This window comes from Phyllostomus discolor, chromosome 6 (assembly GCF_004126475.2).
Source record: "Phyllostomus discolor isolate MPI-MPIP mPhyDis1 chromosome 6, mPhyDis1.pri.v3, whole genome shotgun sequence".
In the NCBI taxonomy this organism is placed as follows: Eukaryota; Metazoa; Chordata; class Mammalia; order Chiroptera; family Phyllostomidae; genus Phyllostomus; species Phyllostomus discolor.
This window is the reverse complement of record NC_040908.2, coordinates 76,074,902-76,092,822: the sequence shown is the minus strand read 5'-3', so window position 1 is coordinate 76,092,822 and position 17,921 is coordinate 76,074,902. Positions and strand designations below refer to the sequence as shown.

Here is a 17,921-nt window from a genome sequence, read left to right as displayed (position 1 = left end):
AAGAAAAATTAATAAAAACAAGTAAGGTCCTTGTTTTCAAACCATCTAATTCCAGTCGAGGGTCATGGTGGCTGGAGCCAATCCTGGACAGGATGCCCTTCTGTCACAGGGCCAATTAACATCACATACACATTTTTGGGGTGTGGGAGGAACCCAGAGTCCCTGAAGAAAATCCAGACAGACATAGGGAGATCATGCACACTTCACACCAACAGTGCCATCATTACAAAACGTTATAACAAAATGACCTTGAATGAAAGGATGTTGACCAAGGGTCTGCTATACATGGAAAGGCACGTTTGAAAGAATCTAATGCCTTAAAGATGTTATGCCATGCATAATGAGTTATTAAATATTTTAATGTTCCTTGAGGAATTAGTTATGTGGATGGTTTTGCAGTGTTATTCGAGGACATGCTGTATTGCCTTTTGCTTAACTTGATGTAAATGGAATTACAGAATATGTCTTCTTATAAACTTCTTTTACTCAACATTGTGAGATTCACCACCTCCCACTCTAATGGCAGCTGTCACCCATTTTCTGTCATTACTGTGTAGTGTTCCTTCATAGGAATATGTGCAGTTCCATGCCCATCCTGGTTGGGAACTGAGAAAGTGCTTCCAGGAATATTCTGTGCAAATCTCCTAGGGAAGGTTTGCAAGCCTCCCTTAAAGAGCGGGATGTGGACACCTTCACCCTTACAGATAATTCTAGATGGTCTGCAGCTCGAACCAGTTTACCCTCCACAGCAGAAGTGCCACAGCAGTGGGACTTGGTGTTGTCAGACTTGCTAGTTCTTATCAGTCTAGTGTGTGAAGATGTCTTCTGGAGGTTTAATTTGCTTTTCTTTCAGTTACTAATGAGACTGAATGTCTTTGCACATGCTTGTAGCCATTTGAATTTCCTCTTTTGTGGAGTGCTTGTTCAGATATTTTGCCATTTTCCTACTTGATGTCTGGGTTTTTTTCTTGTTATGATTTGTAAGTATTCTCTCTATTTTCTCAACACTAGTCCTGACATACATGAGATGAACAGGTCTTTATTAGTCACATGTATTCACAGCCAGGGGAAGAGGATATAGGACCACCTGGGCTGCACTCCAGAATAGAGTGGCCCAGCAGGAGCTGTTAGAGGCAAGCTGTGTAATAACAAGACAGTACAGTGCTGCCTGGGGTGATATTGTTGAGGGTGTGCTCCACCCACAGAGCACCCCCGTCTGCCACTGATGAGAATAATTCTACAAAGACATGATCAGATTGGGGAGCAAAAGTGGCCAATCTCTCAAAGGAAAAGGGCCTTGAGCCTGTTCCTCAATGGGCTTTCATTGGGTTAAATATTCACAGGAATATAGGTAAAGTTCATCAGTCATTGTTGGGCAGTAATGATCAAACAATAGATAATATTCAAAGAACTATGAGGGCTTATCCTGAGCCAGGGTCAGTTAGCTAAAGGATCATAAAACTTTGGGAAACAAACTCATATCATGCTTGGACCCTTATCAGAAAACTGAGAACATTCTTAGAAAAGCAGTTTTCACAGGATTTTGTGCATTCTTCCTTAGGCCTAATTGCCCCAGGGAACCACCTTTTCCAGCACAGGGCTGTACCACACTCTGGCATTGTTTCAGGCGTGAATCAGGTAGGGGATGCCAGCAACCAAGAGATCAGACTTTTTACAGACAGAATGAGACCTCAGGCCATGTCAAAGCCGAGGGGTGAGAGCCCATCACCCCCTTTTTCTATAGCCCCCTCAAGTCCTTCTGAGGGCCCCATCATGACTCTGCCTGTCTTAGGCCATCCCTCCCTTGAGGAATCTTACCCATCATTGGCTAACCAGTCATCCACCCAGAGCCAAGCAGGGTGAAGTAAAAAGGGGCAGAAGTGGCGCCCCTGCCAGGAAGACAAACTTTGTCTCCTTGGTGGCTTATGGTCCTAAGGTCTTTTACTTAGCCTTAGCCATGTGGGGGGGGGTCACAGCATCTGAAACCAGGCAGGGCAGTCCCCAACAATATTGGCTTGTTTGAATAATTCTGCAAGCTGGCAGAGGACTAAATCTGCCACTCAGGGATAAGCTGGAACCATGGTTGGTCCCTTTGAAAAGAGGGTTGTTCAGCTGGGGACTTTATCCCCAGGGATGGAGTATAGAAAGGAGGTTCCTTTTAGGCCAGTCAAGGCCCTCCCTATTTGCCAGATGATAAAGAAGTATACAACATTGAACATTAGTTTTAGACCTTACACCACAGGTATATCCATCCCAAATATCTTTACTCACTTTGTGACTTTCTGTTGACTTTCTTTTTAGGTTCTTTTAATGAACAGAGATTCTTGGTAGTTGGTATTTTTCATATCTGAATTAATTCATCACTATTCCATAATCAAAGCTATCCTCTATACAGTCTCCTGAAAGGTTTACTGTTTGGCCATCAGTTTTATTCTGAATCTATATGGAAAAAAAGCATATCAAATACACCTTCATGGTTCCTGAGGGAGAGAGACCCAGGAACTGCCTGACTCCCTGAGCCCATTCCTGCCTCTTTTCACTAGGAGGCTTCTCCAGGACATCTCGTCATCACCTCCTCTGTTGGCAGCCAACACAAGTCTCTAGCCAGAACTGCTGAAGCCCTTAGAGATGGACATTCCTGAATAAGTGTTTGCCCAGCCCACTCCCACCTCAGCCAACAAGCTTCCTGTGCTGCCTGCACAGGCTCACTTAATCCTGCTGGGTGCAATGAAACTGATGCTGCTGGGTTACAGGGAGAAAGGAATCTGCTTCCTGTCTCCTAGCACTTTCTTATGGGCCCCAAACTCTCGAGGTGCCTTAACAGAAAACATGAAAGATGTGCAATGTGGAATTTAGGACAGGCATTTTAGTCACAGACATATCAGTAAGTTGGGTTAGAGACCCTCCCTCCTTGAACAGGTAAATGATGTTTCTAACAATGTAATCTGGCTATGAAGATGGCCGCAGATGGTGCATTCCCTTTTTTGTCTCCATAATTGAGATTCTTTTAATAAACAGAGCTCAGCTTATTCAAGAAAGAATTCAATTGCAGGTGTAATTTACTCTTCTGTAAGCAGTAGGGTTTAAATTTTCAAATTATCATTATGTGTTGGTTTTCAGCACATGGAAATGGCATAATACTAACATAATAAAAAATACACATAAAGAGCTTGCTATGAGCCCTTTCCATATATTGACACAAGCCCCTAGGGACCCCACCCCTATAGCCCAACTTCCCTCAGCTCCATTCAATGTCCTTTCATTCTGTGCAGAACCTGTAGCCTAAGGTCCCCCATAGTCCTCTGACCTTCCTGGGAGCCAAAAACCCTGCTCTCTGCCATACCTATCATCAAGAGACACTAACTGACTGGCCGTTGAAGAAAAGACTGTGGGGTGACTTACTTACTGTGTTCAAGTATCTGTATTGTCCTTAAAAAGAAAGACTACTGTTATCTGTAAGTATTAGTCATCTTTTTAAAAACTAAATGGAATGGGCTTAACAAAATTAAGAACATCAGTATTTCCAGCCAAGATGGAGGTGTAGGTAAATACATTTTTCCTCCTCACACAACCAAACAAAGAACAACAAATTTAAAAAGAAAAAAATAACGAGAACTGCCATAAAATCAAACTGTATGGAAGTCTGACAACCAAAGAATTAAAGGAGAAACATTCATCCAGGCCTGTAAGAGGAGTGGAGATGGGCAGCTGGGACAGAGAGAACAATGAAAAGCAGTGCCTGACAGAATGGGCAGTCCCACATTTGCCTGCAGATAAACCAGGAGGAACAACTGAGGAGCAAGACAGGGTTCCAGTGTGGGGAAATAGAGCCTTAAAACCTCTGATTGAAAAAACCTGTGGGGTTGAGGCAGCAGGAGATACTCCCAGCCTCACAGGAGAATTCATTGGAGAGACCCACAGGGTCCTAGAACATCACAAAACCACCCACCAGGGAATCAGCACCAGAAGAGCCGAGTTTGTTTGTGGGTAGTTGGGAGTGACTGAAAGCCAGCTGAGAACTGAGCAAGAGGCATTGTTCCCTCTCAGGCCCCTCCCCCACATACAGTGCCACAATGCAGTGACCTGAGTTGCCCTACCCTGGTGAATACCTAAGGCTCTGCCCCTAACTACATGACAGGCACATAGAGACAAAAAAATATGGCCCAAGTGAAAGAACAGATCAAAGCTCCAGAAAAAAATACAACTAAGTGAGGACGAGATAGCCAACCTATCAGATGGAGAGTTCAAAACACTGGTAATCAGGATGCTCACAGATATGGCTGAGTATGGTCTCAAAACACAGGAAAAAGTGAAGTCTATGAAAAGTGAAATGAAGGAAAATGTACAGGGAACCAACAGTGAAGGGAAGGAAACCAGGACTCACAATCAACAGTCTGGAGCAGAAGGAAGAAATGAACATTCAACCAGAACAGAATGAAGAAACAAGAATTTTTTAAAAAATGAGGAGAGGCTTAGGAACCCCCTGGGCAACTTTAAACGTTCCAACATCTGAATCATAGGGGTGCCAGAAGGAGAAGAGGAAGTGGAAGACCAAGAAATCAAAATCCTATTTGAAAACATAATGGAGAACTTCCCTAATATGGCAAGGGAAATCAACTTCCAGGAAGTCCAGGAAGCCCAGAGAGTCCCAAAAAAAGGTCGACCCAAGGGAGCACACACCAAGGCACATCATAATTACATTAGCCAAGAAAAGACAAGGACAGAATCTTAAAAGCAGCAAGAGTTTTCTCTTGGAGACAGTTACCTACAAGAGAGTTCCCATAAGACTATCAGCTGATTTCTCAAAAGAAACAATGCAGGCAAGCAGGGGCTAGAAAGAAGTATTTGAAGCAATGAAAGGCAAGGACCAACATCCAAGATTGTGCTATCCAGCAAAGCTATCATTTAGAATGGAAGGGCAGATAAAGTGCTTCCCAGATAAAGTCAAGTTAAAGGAGTTCATCACACCAAGCCCTTATTATATGACATGTGAAAGGGACTTATCAAAGAAAAAGAAGATAAAAAAATTCAAACGGTAAAAGACAACAAACTCACAACTATCAACAACTGAACCTAAAAGAAGACAAAACAAACTAAGCAAACAACTAGAATGGGAACAGATTCACCGAAATAGAGATCACATGGAGAGTTATCAGTGGGGAGGTGGAAGGAGAATGGGGGAAAAGGTACAGGGAATGAGAAGCATAAATGATAGGTACAAAATAGACAGGAGGAGGTTAAGAATAGTATGGGAAATGGAGAAATCAAATAACTTGTATGTATGACCCATGGACATGAACTAAGTTGGGGCAGTGATGGTGGGAGGGGGGATACAGGGCTGAGGGGAAAAAGGGGAGAAAAAATGGAACAACTATAATTGCATAATCATTAAAAAATTTTTAAGAAATTTTAAATTTTATTGATGTTCAAGTACAGTTTTTTGCCTATTCTCCCCACCCTTCCCCCTCTAGCCCAACCATCCCCACTGCCCTCCTCTGTTTCCACTTGCCCTTGGTTTTGTCCATGTGTCCTGTATAGTTGTTCCTGCAAAGCCTTCACCTTTTTTCCCCCATTAGCCCCTCCTCTCTCCCCTCTGATCACTGTCAGCCTGTTCTCAATACCAGTGTCTTTGGCTATACTTGCTTGTTTGTTCCTTTTGTTGATTAGGTTTCTCCTAATGGTGAGATCCTATGGTATTTGTCTTTCACTGCCTGGTTTACTTCACTTAGCATAATGCTCTCCAGTTCCATCCATGCTGTCACAAAGGGTAGGAGCTCCATCTTTGTTTCTGCTGCATAGAAGTCCATTATGTAAATGTACCATAGTTTTTTGATCCATTCATTTACTGGTAGGCACTTGGTTTGCTTCCAGCACTTGGCTATTGTAAATTGTGCTGCTATGAACATTGGGGTGCATAGGTCCTTTTGGAGTGGTATTTCAGGGTTCTTAGGATATAATCCTAGCAGTGGAATTGCAGGGTCAAAAGGCAGCTTCATTTTTAGTTTTCTGAGAAAGTTCGATACTGTTTTCCATAGTGGTTGTACCATTCTGCAATCCCACCAACAGTGCACTAGGGTTCCCTTTTTTCCTCAGCCTCTCCAACACTTGTTGCTTGTTGCTTTGTTTATGATGACCATTCTGATTGGTGTGAAGTGGTATCTCATCGTGGTTTTAATTTGCATCTCTCTGATGGCTAGTGATGCTGAGCATCTTGTCATATGTCTCTGGGCCCTCTATGTCCTTCTTGGAGAAGTGTCTGTTCAAGTCCTTTGCCCACTTTATAATTGTGTTGTTTGTATTCCTAGAGAGGAATCGTGTAAGTTCTTTATATATTTTGAAGATCAAACCCTTGTGTGAGATATCATTGGCAAATATTTTTGCCCATACAGTTGGCTCTCTTTTCATTTTAATGCTGTTTTCTTTAGCCATTTAGAAGCTTTTTATTTTGATGAGATCCTATTTGTTTATTTTTTCCTTTATGTCCCTTACTCTAGGGACATATCAGCGAAAATATTACTGCATGGAATATCTGAGATTTTCCTGCCTATGCTCTCCTGAAGGACTTTAATGGTGTCATGGCTTACATTTAAACCTTTTATCCACCTTGGATTTATTTTGGGTATATAGTAGGTTGCTGATCAAAGTTCATTTTTTTGCATGTAGCTGTCCAGTTCTCCCAACACCATTTATTGAAGAGACTATTTTTACTCCATTTTATGCTTCTGCCCCCTTTGTCAAATATTAATTGGCCATGGAGATTTGGGTTTGTTTCTGGGCTCTCTGTTCTGTTCCACTGATCTATGTGTCAGTTCTTATGCCAGTACAAGACTGTTTTGGTTACCATGCCATTGTAATGTAGTTTAAAATTAGGTATTTTGATCCCTCCTACTTTGTTGTTCTTTCTCAGAATAGCTGTAGCTATTCAGGGTCATCTATGGTTCCATATAAATTTTTGAAATGTTTGTTCTGTATCTGTGAACTATGTCATTCATAGTTTTAATATGGATTGCATTGAATCTATAAATTGCTTTGTGTAGTATGGACGTTTTGATGATAATTCTTCCTATCCATGAACACAGTATATCCTTCCATTTATTTGTCTTCCTTAATTTCTTTCTTCAGTGTTGTGTGGTTTTCTGAGAACAGTATTATACGTCCTTGGTTAGGTTTATTCCTAGGTATTTTATTTTTCTTGTTGCTGTAGCAAATGGAGTTTTTTTTATTTCCTAATTTCTGTTTCTAATATTTAATTGTTGGTGCACAAAAATGCCTTTGATTTCTGAATGTTGACTTCGTATCCCACCATTTTGCCAGATTCATTTATGAGGTTGAGCCTTTTTTTGGTAGAGTCTGTAGGGTTTTCTATGTGCACTATCATGTCATCTGCAAACAATGACAGTTTTGCTTCCTCATTTCCAATTTGGTTGCCTTTTATTTCTTTTTCTCATCTGATCACTGTGGCTAGGACTTCCATACTATGTTGAATAGAAGTGGTGAAAGCAGACACCCTTGTCTTGTTCCTGATGTTAGTGGGAAAGCTTTTAAGTTTGCATGTTCATTATGATGTTGGCTGTAGGTTTCTTGTCTATAGCCTTTATTATGTTGACATATGCTCCCTCTACTCTCACTTTGCTGAGTGTTTTTATCACAAATGGCTGCTGTACCTTTTCAAATGCTTTTTCTGCATCTATTCATATGATCATGTGATTTTTGTCTTTCTTTTTGTTTATGTGATGTATTGTATTTATTGATTTGTGAATATTGTACTATCCTTGCATCCCTGGAATGAATATCACTTGATTATGGTGTATAATCTTTTCAGTGTATTTCTGTATGTGGTTTTCCAGTATTTTGTTGGGGATTTTAGCATCTATGTTCATCAGCGATATTGGCCTGTAGTTTTTTCTTTGTTGTGTTGTCATCTGGTTTTAGGATTTGGGTGATGCTGGACTCAGAAAAAGAGTTTGGGAGTCTTCCCTCTTCTTGGATTATTTAGAATAATCTGTGAAGCAAAATGGTTAGCTCTTCGTAAAATGTTCTGTAAAATTCTCTTGTGAAACCATCCAGTCCAGGGCTTTTGAATGCTGGGAGCTTTTTGATTATTGCTTCAGTTTCACTGGTTATTATTGGTTTGTTCAGGCTGTCTGCTTCTTCTTCATTTGGTTTTAGAAAATTATATTTTCTAGAGATTTGTCCATTTCATCTAGGTTTTCCAATTTCTTGGCATAGTGTTGTTTACAGTAATTCCTTACAATCCTTTCTATTTCTGTGGGATCAGTTGTAATTTCTTCTCTTTTGTTTCTGATTTTATTTATTTGGGTCCTTTCTCTTTTTTTCTTGATGATTCAGGTTAAAGGCTCATTGATTTTGTTTCTCTTTTCAAAGAACCAACTGTTGTATGTATTGATCCTTAGGATTGTTCTTTTATCTCTGTGTCATTGAATTCATCTCTGATTTTTATTATTTGCTTCCTACTACTCACTCTGGGCTTTATTTGTTGTTGTTCCTCCAGTTCTTATAGATCAGGGATGTCAAACTCATTTTCACTGGGACCATATCAGCCTCACTGTTGCCTTCAAAGTGTAATTTTAGAGCCATATAAATGTACCTACTCCTTAACTAGGGGAAAAGAGGTCTACATTCAGCCCTTTGAAGACAACCATGAGGCTGATGTGGCCCCCGGTGAAAATGAGTTTGACACCCCTGTTGTAAATGTTCAAGTCAGCTCATTTCACCTCAGGTTCCTCATCTTCTAGTTGAGCAAATTGTAGCTTGGAGGGAGCAGAGCCATTCTTCAAACCCAACCTCTCGGCTTCATTGTCACAATGAGGGTCAGTCCCTCACAGGCCTTCCCCTTTAGATGAAGACATACTGACAATTGAAGAATGGCCTAGCAAGTGTAGCAGAAGGGTACAGAAGCTCAAGAAGTCAGGGTGAGGGCACCATTCTGGATGAGGGGCTGTCATGAGTAGCTTCTCAGGCGACATGGCTTCAAAGCAGTTGCCTGAAGAGTTAGCTGAACAAAAGGAGAGGGTGCAGAATATTCCAGCCAGAGGGTAGAGCCTGGAGGAAAGCCCTGACAGAAAAACAAACCTGACAAACTGCAGAAAAGGAAGATGTAGCTGGCAGAAGTGCCAGAGCGAAGCAGGTAGATGGCAGGTGTGGGAGCCCTACAGTGAATTGAGATGGGTTAGACTTCATCCCAGGAACATCTGGAAGCCCATAGGTGGTTTTAAGCAAGTTGGTAACTTGGTCTTGCTAAGGCTCCTTTTGAAAAACGAATTGGACAAAGACGGAGGTTGGAATAGGAAGACCAGTTTAGCCAGTTCTTTCCCCAGACAAAAGATGCTGGTGGTTTGGATTAGCATAGAGGCCATATGTATGAAAAAGTGAGTAGATCTGAGAAAATTGGTGGGAAGAAAATTTCACAGGACTTGAAAACTGTTTGGATGTAAAGATGAGGTTGGGAGAGGAGAAGCAAAGGGTTCCACCTGGGTGTCTGGCATGAGTGAGTGACTGGATGGCAATACCACATATGAGAGGCCAGAGAAGACAAGGGGAGAAGTATGAGTGCAAAAGAATGATGATGTTGGGGATCTATGTGAATCTTTAGTCCCCAGGGGGCATCTAAGGGGCAGTTGGAAGGTTAAGCCAAGGCACACAAGAGAGAGGTGCCTGGATACACACATTTATGAATGTACACAGATCGCGTTTTAAGCTGTAAGAAGGGGTAAGTTTACTGAGGGAATGAGTATAAAAGGAAGTGATATAGACATACCTATCATCTGTCTCCACTAGGAGCTTCCACTTCCACTATCCAATCTGGGAGCCATAGCCATAGCCATGTATTAACCATGGCTATGTAATAGCCATAGCCATGTAATAGCCATGGCTATTAACATTCCCATTCAAATAATTAAAATTAAATACAATTAAATATTCAGGCTTCAGTCATACAAGCCATATTTTAAGAGCTCAGTAGCCATGTGGCTAGTGGCTTCCATAATGAACTCACAGATTATGGACCATTTCCCTCATCACAGACAGTTCTGTTGGTCAGTGCTATCTAGACTCAACATTGTATTTATTTTGTATCTACGATGCTCAGGCACTTAGAATAAAAAGTGCAATTCTTTCAACTATAGACATTTAAGAAGTAAACAGGCAGCCACCTGCAGGCATAAAGGTCTGAAAGGGAACCCCACTGAGCTCCTCAGAACCCTTCAAATGAGTGATTGACCTTGCACTGGGTCTCCACCTTACCCACCCTGCCCATGCTCCCCTGACCAGGAGGGAGGATGTAAGCAGATGGGGCTCTTCAAGCATGAAGAGGACTCTCCATGTTTGTCTGCTTCACTCTTACTTCTTGCTGGGTCCATAGGCAATAGCTCATGTGCATTTGAGTAAGTAAAACCTTTAGGTTACAATTCAAAATTACAGAGTGAGAGATTAAAGGTCTTCACCAAAAATCAGATATTGAATTTTTCATTTCTGAAAATAGTTCTGAATTTTGATGAGTGTTTAGTTTTTGCTTTTGCTCTTGTTTTCCATATTTATTGTGTGTATACCTTTGTTCTTTGTTTTATTTTTCAGTCAGATGTCATGGATCAAAATTTATTAAATTTCCTTCCAGAACAAGAACATTCAGAAGTTTACAAGATGCTCTCTTCCCATGAGCTTGTGACAGATTCCCCCTCCCCAGGATACTTAAAATGTAAGTTTAACTTCACCAGTTTTACCATGTACAAAGATAAAAATTTTAGTGTTCAAAGGTTAGATAAATTAAGAAGGGAAGACTAATTTTAAGAATAATTTTCCTTGTGACTCAGAACATATCCAAGATCCTCAGCAGTATATTTTAAGATTAGAGCTACAACTGGAGTTTGGAATATGTAAGATATTTAATTTTTATATAAAAAATTTGACACTTCCAGCTAAGAAGGAGGCATAGGTAGACACACTTGGTGGCAGCTGACAGAATGGGCAGTCCCACATTTGCCTGCAGATAAACCAGGAGGAACAACTGAGGAGCAAGACAGGGTTCCAGTGTGGGGAAATAGAGCCTTAAAACCTCTGATTGAAAAAACCTGTGGGGTTGAGGCAGCAGGAGATACTCCCAGCCTCACAGGAGAATTCATTGGAGAGACCCACAGGGTCCTAGAACATCACAAAACCACCCACCAGGGAATCAGCACCAGAAGAGCCGAGTTTGTTTGTGGGTAGTTGGGAGTGACTGAAAGCCAGCTGAGAACTGAGCAAGAGGCATTGTTCCCTCTCAGGCCCCTCCCCCACATACAGTGCCACAATGCAGTGACCTGAGTTGCCCTACCCTGGTGAATACCTAAGGCTCTGCCCCTAACTACATGACAGGCACATAGAGACAAAAAAATATGGCCCAAGTGAAAGAACAGATCAAAGCTCCAGAAAAAAATACAACTAAGTGAGGACGAGATAGCCAACCTATCAGATGGAGAGTTCAAAACACTGGTAATCAGGATGCTCACAGATATGGCTGAGTATGGTCTCAAAACACAGGAAAAAGTGAAGTCTATGAAAAGTGAAATGAAGGAAAATGTACAGGGAACCAACAGTGAAGGGAAGGAAACCAGGACTCACAATCAACAGTTTGGAGCAGAAGGAAGAAATGAACATTCAACCAGAACAGAATGAAGAAACAAGAATTTTTTAAAAAATGAGGAGAGGCTTAGGAACCCCCTGGGCAACTTTAAACGTTCCAACATCTGAATCATAGGGGTGCCAGAAGGAGAAGAGGAAGTGGAAGACCAAGAAATCAAAATCCTATTTGAAAACATAATGGAGAACTTCCCTAATATGGCAAGGGAAATCAACTTCCAGGAAGTCCAGGAAGCCCAGAGAGTCCCAAAAAAAGGTCGACCCAAGGGAGCACACACCAAGGCACATCATAATTACATTAGCCAAGAAAAGACAAGGACAGAATCTTAAAAGCAGCAAGAGTTTTCTCTTGGAGACAGTTACCTACAAGAGAGTTCCCATAAGACTATCAGCTGATTTCTCAAAAGAAACAATGCAGGCAAGCAGGGGCTAGAAAGAAGTATTTGAAGCCATGAAAGGCAAGGACCAACATCCAAGATTATGCTATCCAGCAAAGCTATCATTTAGAATGGAAGGGCAGATAAAGTGCTTCCCAGATAAAGTCAAGTTAAAGGAGTTCATCACACCAAGCCCTTATTATATGACATGTGAAAGGGACTTATCAAAGAAAAAGAAGATAAAAAAATTCAAACGGTAAAAGACAACAGACTCACAACTATCAACAACTGAACCTAAAAGAAGACAAAACAAACTAAGCAAACAACTAGAATGGGAACAGATTCACCGAAATAGAGATCACATGGAGAGTTATCAGTGGGGAGGTGGAAGGAGAATGGGGGAAAAGGTACAGGGAATGAGAAGCATAGATGATAGGTACAAAATAGACAGGAGGAGGTTAAGAATGGTATGGGAAATGGAGAAATCAAATAACTTGTATGTATGACCCATGGACATGAACTAAGTTGGGGCAGTGATGGTGGGAGGGGGGATACAGGGCTGAGGGGAAAAAGGGGAGAAAAAATGGAACAACTATAATAGCATAATCAATCAAATATATTAAAATAAAAAAGAAATAATTAAAAAAAGAATTTGAAAGCTAGAGTTTAGGAATAATAATTTGTTTTACATATAATGCAAGAGATTTCTTTTTTCACATGAGGGTCTTTTAGTAATAAACAGTGCAAAAATCAGCAATCTGCTTATTTTGGAGGACAATGTAATGCTAGATTTGTATGATACCAAATAACCAGCCTAAAACTGAATAATTAGGTCAGAAATCCAAATTTTCTTCTCCCTAGTCTGTTATTGGATAATTTATACACATTTGCAGTTTGTTTGGTGCTTCTAAGTTTTTAAACTGGCACCTGGCTACAAGTCTGGCCTTGGTGTCTGCTGAATCATTTGTCACTTAATGAAGCAGATACACTGATGGAGGTACTGAAGCTGCCTTGTGCTTGTTCAAGCGTTTGTCCATTTTCCATGAAGAATTTATCCTATTGTTCATCTGATTTTACCTCAGAGAAAAGCAAAAAAGATTAAATTAAATGCTGCAGTTCTATATGAGCTGCATTATTTTAATATACCCCCTGAAAACAAGTGGCACTAATTAATGCTGGCATAACCAACCAGACACCTGTGAGCAAAGACAATTAATTGGGTTCAAGTATGGAATGCAATATATCTGTAAATTATGGGGTGGAACCTATGGTGCAAAGGTTACAATACCATGTCCAAAAGTCAATCACAATTAAAGAAATATTCTCACCATGTGAGTTTCACAAGGATGTGACTTGTTTAGTTTACATTGAATAATGCTCATGTTCTCTTTCTCTCTCTTTTCCCTTAATGACACAGCTGGCAATGATTTAGAGTTTTATTGCCATCTTCTCAGAGGCAGCTTGAACCCAAAGGAATTTCCGACTTATGAATACATAAAATTTGTAGGAAATTTTCGCTCTTACAATGGTAAGCTTTACTTGTTATGTAATCACACCAGCATCTTTTATCATACAAATATGCACATAGGGACATAAGAATCCATGGAGGAAGGAGGCAAGAGATTCTGTGCTTTACATGTTTGCATTTGGATTTTTCATTCCCAAGATGTGTGTTTTTTTGTGCTTGTAAATGTTATTTCCCATTAGAGAGGAACACATTTCCACACCTGTTTATATCAGTGTGCAAAATCCCACTAAAATGTACATTATTCATTTATTTACTTGCAGGCTGATGGAATAGTTCTACTGTGGGAAATAATTGACAGTTAATATAGAAGAGGCTTGGCCAACAAACAGCCAGACAGGGCTTCATTGTGACATGATGATCCATAACTTTGCTTTCTACAATTTTACAATTTTACCGCCCTTCCTACACTGCTGTGAGCATATTTTAATAACTCTGGTCCTTAGGCCCGTGCTCATCTACATTGGATGAACTGCCAAGCAGGATAGGTTAAGTGGTAAAGCTGTCCTTTCTGAAATTACCCAAGCAAATAATTGTGTAAGCTCTTGGTGCATCTCTAAACCAGACTTAAACATTCAGTTTTACTTCTGACGCCTGCAAAATGGAAATGCAGACCTGATGCCAGAAACTAAGAGACACATGTCCCACCACACAGCCCTGCTGTGGAACCTAGCACAGGCTGACCTGCCTTTTGTTTGTCTCATACTCTGAAACACAAAACAAATAACTTTGAAAGATCAAGCATTTCATAAAACAGCAGAGATGGGAAAAACCAGAAGGAAGTGTTGACAGGGAATGGTAGAAAGAAGAAAGGAGGAAAAATATCAAAGGAATACATACAGAAAGATGAACCTCAGAAAGGAGAAGGTAGGTAGGCAGGTGAAAGGCATAAGGGAATTGATGGCAGTGCTCACTTGTGCTCCTTGATTACTGTTGTTTAAGTCTGGGTCCATTGTCAAATTCAGTTATCACAGTCAGATTAGTCCCAAAGTTTCCATGGCACCAAGTCCTAATATTGGGGCAATCAGAAGTTTTTCCTCCAGCTTTGGAGACTCCTTTGTTATATGTTATTTGCATAAAATATACTTACTTTGTTTAAAAGGCTGTAACTAGATGCTAAGCAGCATGATCCTGCCAAAGCAATTTCCAGGCCGTGTTCAGCATTTATGCCTGGATGATAGGCTCCATGGTCAACTTGGATCTCTTCTGCCTGAGTGGTTGGGATCCACCACTCAGTATTGGAAGGTCTTCTTCCCCAAGTGGGTCCCTAAATCTGAGCAAAACAGATGAAGCCAAGGCCTGGCCATGCTAAAGTGACTTATCTAAAGGCTCTCCCAAACCTTCTTAGATGATTGTTCAGTGAACCACACCAGCAAAGTAAATGGTAGCTTATTCGGCTACCAGATAAAGAGGGTGACCTCATAGAATACCCAACATGATGCCAGCCCGGGTACAGTAGGTAATGGGGTGAGGTAGCTATGAAAATGCATGTTGTTAGTGTTATCAAATGACTCCAGTTCAGAAGACCTGAGGGTGAGGCTGGGATTGCATAGTTGGAAAAGAACCACGGGGTCATGGACTTGGAGAAATACTGTGCTATCATGATACTAAATGCCATTCCATAGGAATTTCTGTGACACTCCTCTTGCTTATGGTACCCTTTCCAGACAACCTTGTCCTTGAGTTAAAATAAGCAGTGATTTGGAATTTGCTTGAAGCATGAGCTGTGGCCACAAGTAATGCCAGCTGTTGGGAGAGCAGCGTATCTCAAGTAGCTTCATGCACAGAAGGGAAAGGATGCTGCTCCCACGTGTCCCCATGACAACTGTGCTCACTCTTAATTAAAGGAACCATCCCATGATTGCTGGTGAGCAGCAGTTCTGTCCTTTGTAAATTTCCATTCCCTCAACTCTCTAAGATGCTGTTGAATATCACTTTGAACCTTCCTGTCATTGATCACTTTTCAGAGGGTTTCAAGGAAATAGTCAGGCTTCATTATGAATACCTGGGATTTTTTTTTTTAATTAACTAACAAGGCTTTATTTCTACTTCAAGTTAAGACAATGTTTGTTTGCCTGAAAGAATGTGTGGAAATTATGTGTGATTTTATTTTCGGAGACTGTTACTGCTATAAACACACAGCATTGGAAGTGGAAAATTTAAAGTCAAGAGCAAAAAGTAACTTTCCAGAGCCTGTTGAACAAACCAAAATTAGCAGGGGTTTTGTTGAGACAAGAATCTCTTAATGTAATTGTGGAAAACATGAAATATAAGTGACTTGAATTATAATAGATAAGAAAAAGCATCAGAGAGACAAATGAACTGCTAACATGGAGCCCTATGAAATCACCAAAAATCACCATTTTTAACCTATAACATATGGTTTAATATAATAGAAAAAATAATAATTCAAATTTGATTTTGTAGGCTCACTTCTCAATAAACATTGAACAATTAGTTTAAAAAATAGCTCATCAGGGCGATTTCTTTAGTACCAGGCCCTGGGCTCAGTCTTTGCCTTGATCATCTCATTGAATCCTCACAAGAACCTTATGAAATGGTACTATTGGCATTGTCTCTTCTTAACAGTAGAGAAAATTGATGCATAAGAAAGTGAAGTCAGAGGTGCATAAGTGGGAAGAGGGACCCACATTTATACCAATTCTAACCTTGAATTCATGCTTAGGCCCAGTGTTTTGCTGCCTTCCACAAATCTGTGTTGAAATTAAATATCCAGATGCACAGCACAGACCTGTCCCTTCCCTGAAATTGGTATAAAATGTCTATACCTGTGTACAACAGATATCCTGTACCCACATACCAAGATGTTTTGAGGATATCAAATATAATAAGGCATGCAGACATGGCAATGGTCATCATGAAGGAAGAGATTTATGTGCACAGATCCAGCAGGCACAGCACATCACTGCACACCATGCAGGGTCACACAGGGAAGCATCAGCATAGGTTAGATGGAGGAGGAGCAGAAAAAATACAAAGAGCCTCTATTGTGGCTTCTGCTGGAAAGCACAGGCAAGGCAGGGTTAGCAGGTTTAGAATTGTCTCCTGTGCCTAATTTCAGGGCTTTGTGCTATAGAAGCTGCCCAGAGTTGTCCAGGTTGTCCAGTCCTGGCCCTGGAGTAATCACTTTAGGGCAGGGGGATAGTATGAAAGCCAGAAGGGAGAGGGGGTGGTTAGGATCTGCATTGGTTGGTTTCCATATGAAAGGTACACTGGAAGGTGAGTTGTTTAGTATCCCTAGGAACTGACTGACCCTGAGAGGAGCAGTCCCTCCATGGTCAGCAAGTCCCCAAATGTCAAAGCACCAAATACAGAACTAAAAATCGTGATCATTACACAAGCAAACCCATGTAACATCCTCAAGTTCCCATGCATGGCACAAGTTTAAAAACAATATGCAAAGTGTGGAAGAAAAATGATCATGAACACTAGTTTTATTTAAATAGAATGCCTGCTCACATATCAAATAACTATGTCAGAAACCCAAATTTGGTCCATTACTATGAAAAATATTTCATTTCTTTTTTTAATTTTATTTTAGTCATTGTTCAAGTACAGTTTTCTCCCTTTTACTCCATATCTAGCCCACCCACCCAACCCTCTCCCCTTCCCTCCCATTACCACCCTCCCCCTAGTTTTTGTCCATGTGTCCTTTAAATTTGTTCCTGTAAACCCTTCCCATTGTCCCCTGAAATTCCCTTTTCTCTCCCCTGTGGTCACTGTCAGCCTGTCCTATATTTCAGTGTCTTTGGTTATATTTTGCTTGTTTCTTTGTTTTGTTGTTTAGGTTCCTGTTAAAGGTGAGATCATATGGTATTTGTCTTTCACTGCCTGGCTTGTTTAGCTTAGCATAATTCTTTCCAGCTCCATCCAAGCTGTGGCAAAGGGTAGGAACTCCTTCTTTCTTTCTGCTACATAGAATTCCATTGTGTAAATGTACCATAGGTTTTTGATCCATTCATTTACTGATGGGCATCTAGGTTGCTTCCAGCACCTAGCTATTGTAAATTGTGCTGCTATGAACATTGGGGTGCATAGGTTCTTTTGTATTGGTGTTTTAGTGTTCTTAGGATAAAGTCCCAGCAGTAAAATATTTCATTTCTATAGAGCTGTTTCGTTTATGTATTATTACCTGGTGTATTCTTACTTGGTGCTTATCAAGATATGAGGTTCTTATTTTTATAAAAAATGGCATGGTGAAAAGAGCAGCCTTCAATCTGTTCATTGCAGCCCTTCCTGGGTCCATGCAGTTTTTGCCTGGCACACAAATAAGCACTCAACACAATACATTGACCTAGACAGAGACTTGGAAAACTTGGCCCTGACATACAGGTGATGGGGACAGAGCCACAATTCAGAGCAAG

At 40.7% G+C, this 17,921-nt stretch overlaps 1 protein-coding gene across 1 annotated transcript in view; it reads left to right on the top strand.

Moving 5' to 3' along the window:
* Window positions 1–17,921, top strand: part of NPAS2 (neuronal PAS domain protein 2) — a 112,426-nt gene that overhangs the window by 57,840 nt on the left and 36,665 nt on the right. Inside the window, 2 exon segments of the mRNA XM_036028370.1 lie at window positions 10,594–10,714; window positions 13,429–13,539. Coding sequence (XP_035884263.1) covers window positions 10,594–10,714; window positions 13,429–13,539 — 232 coding nt within the window.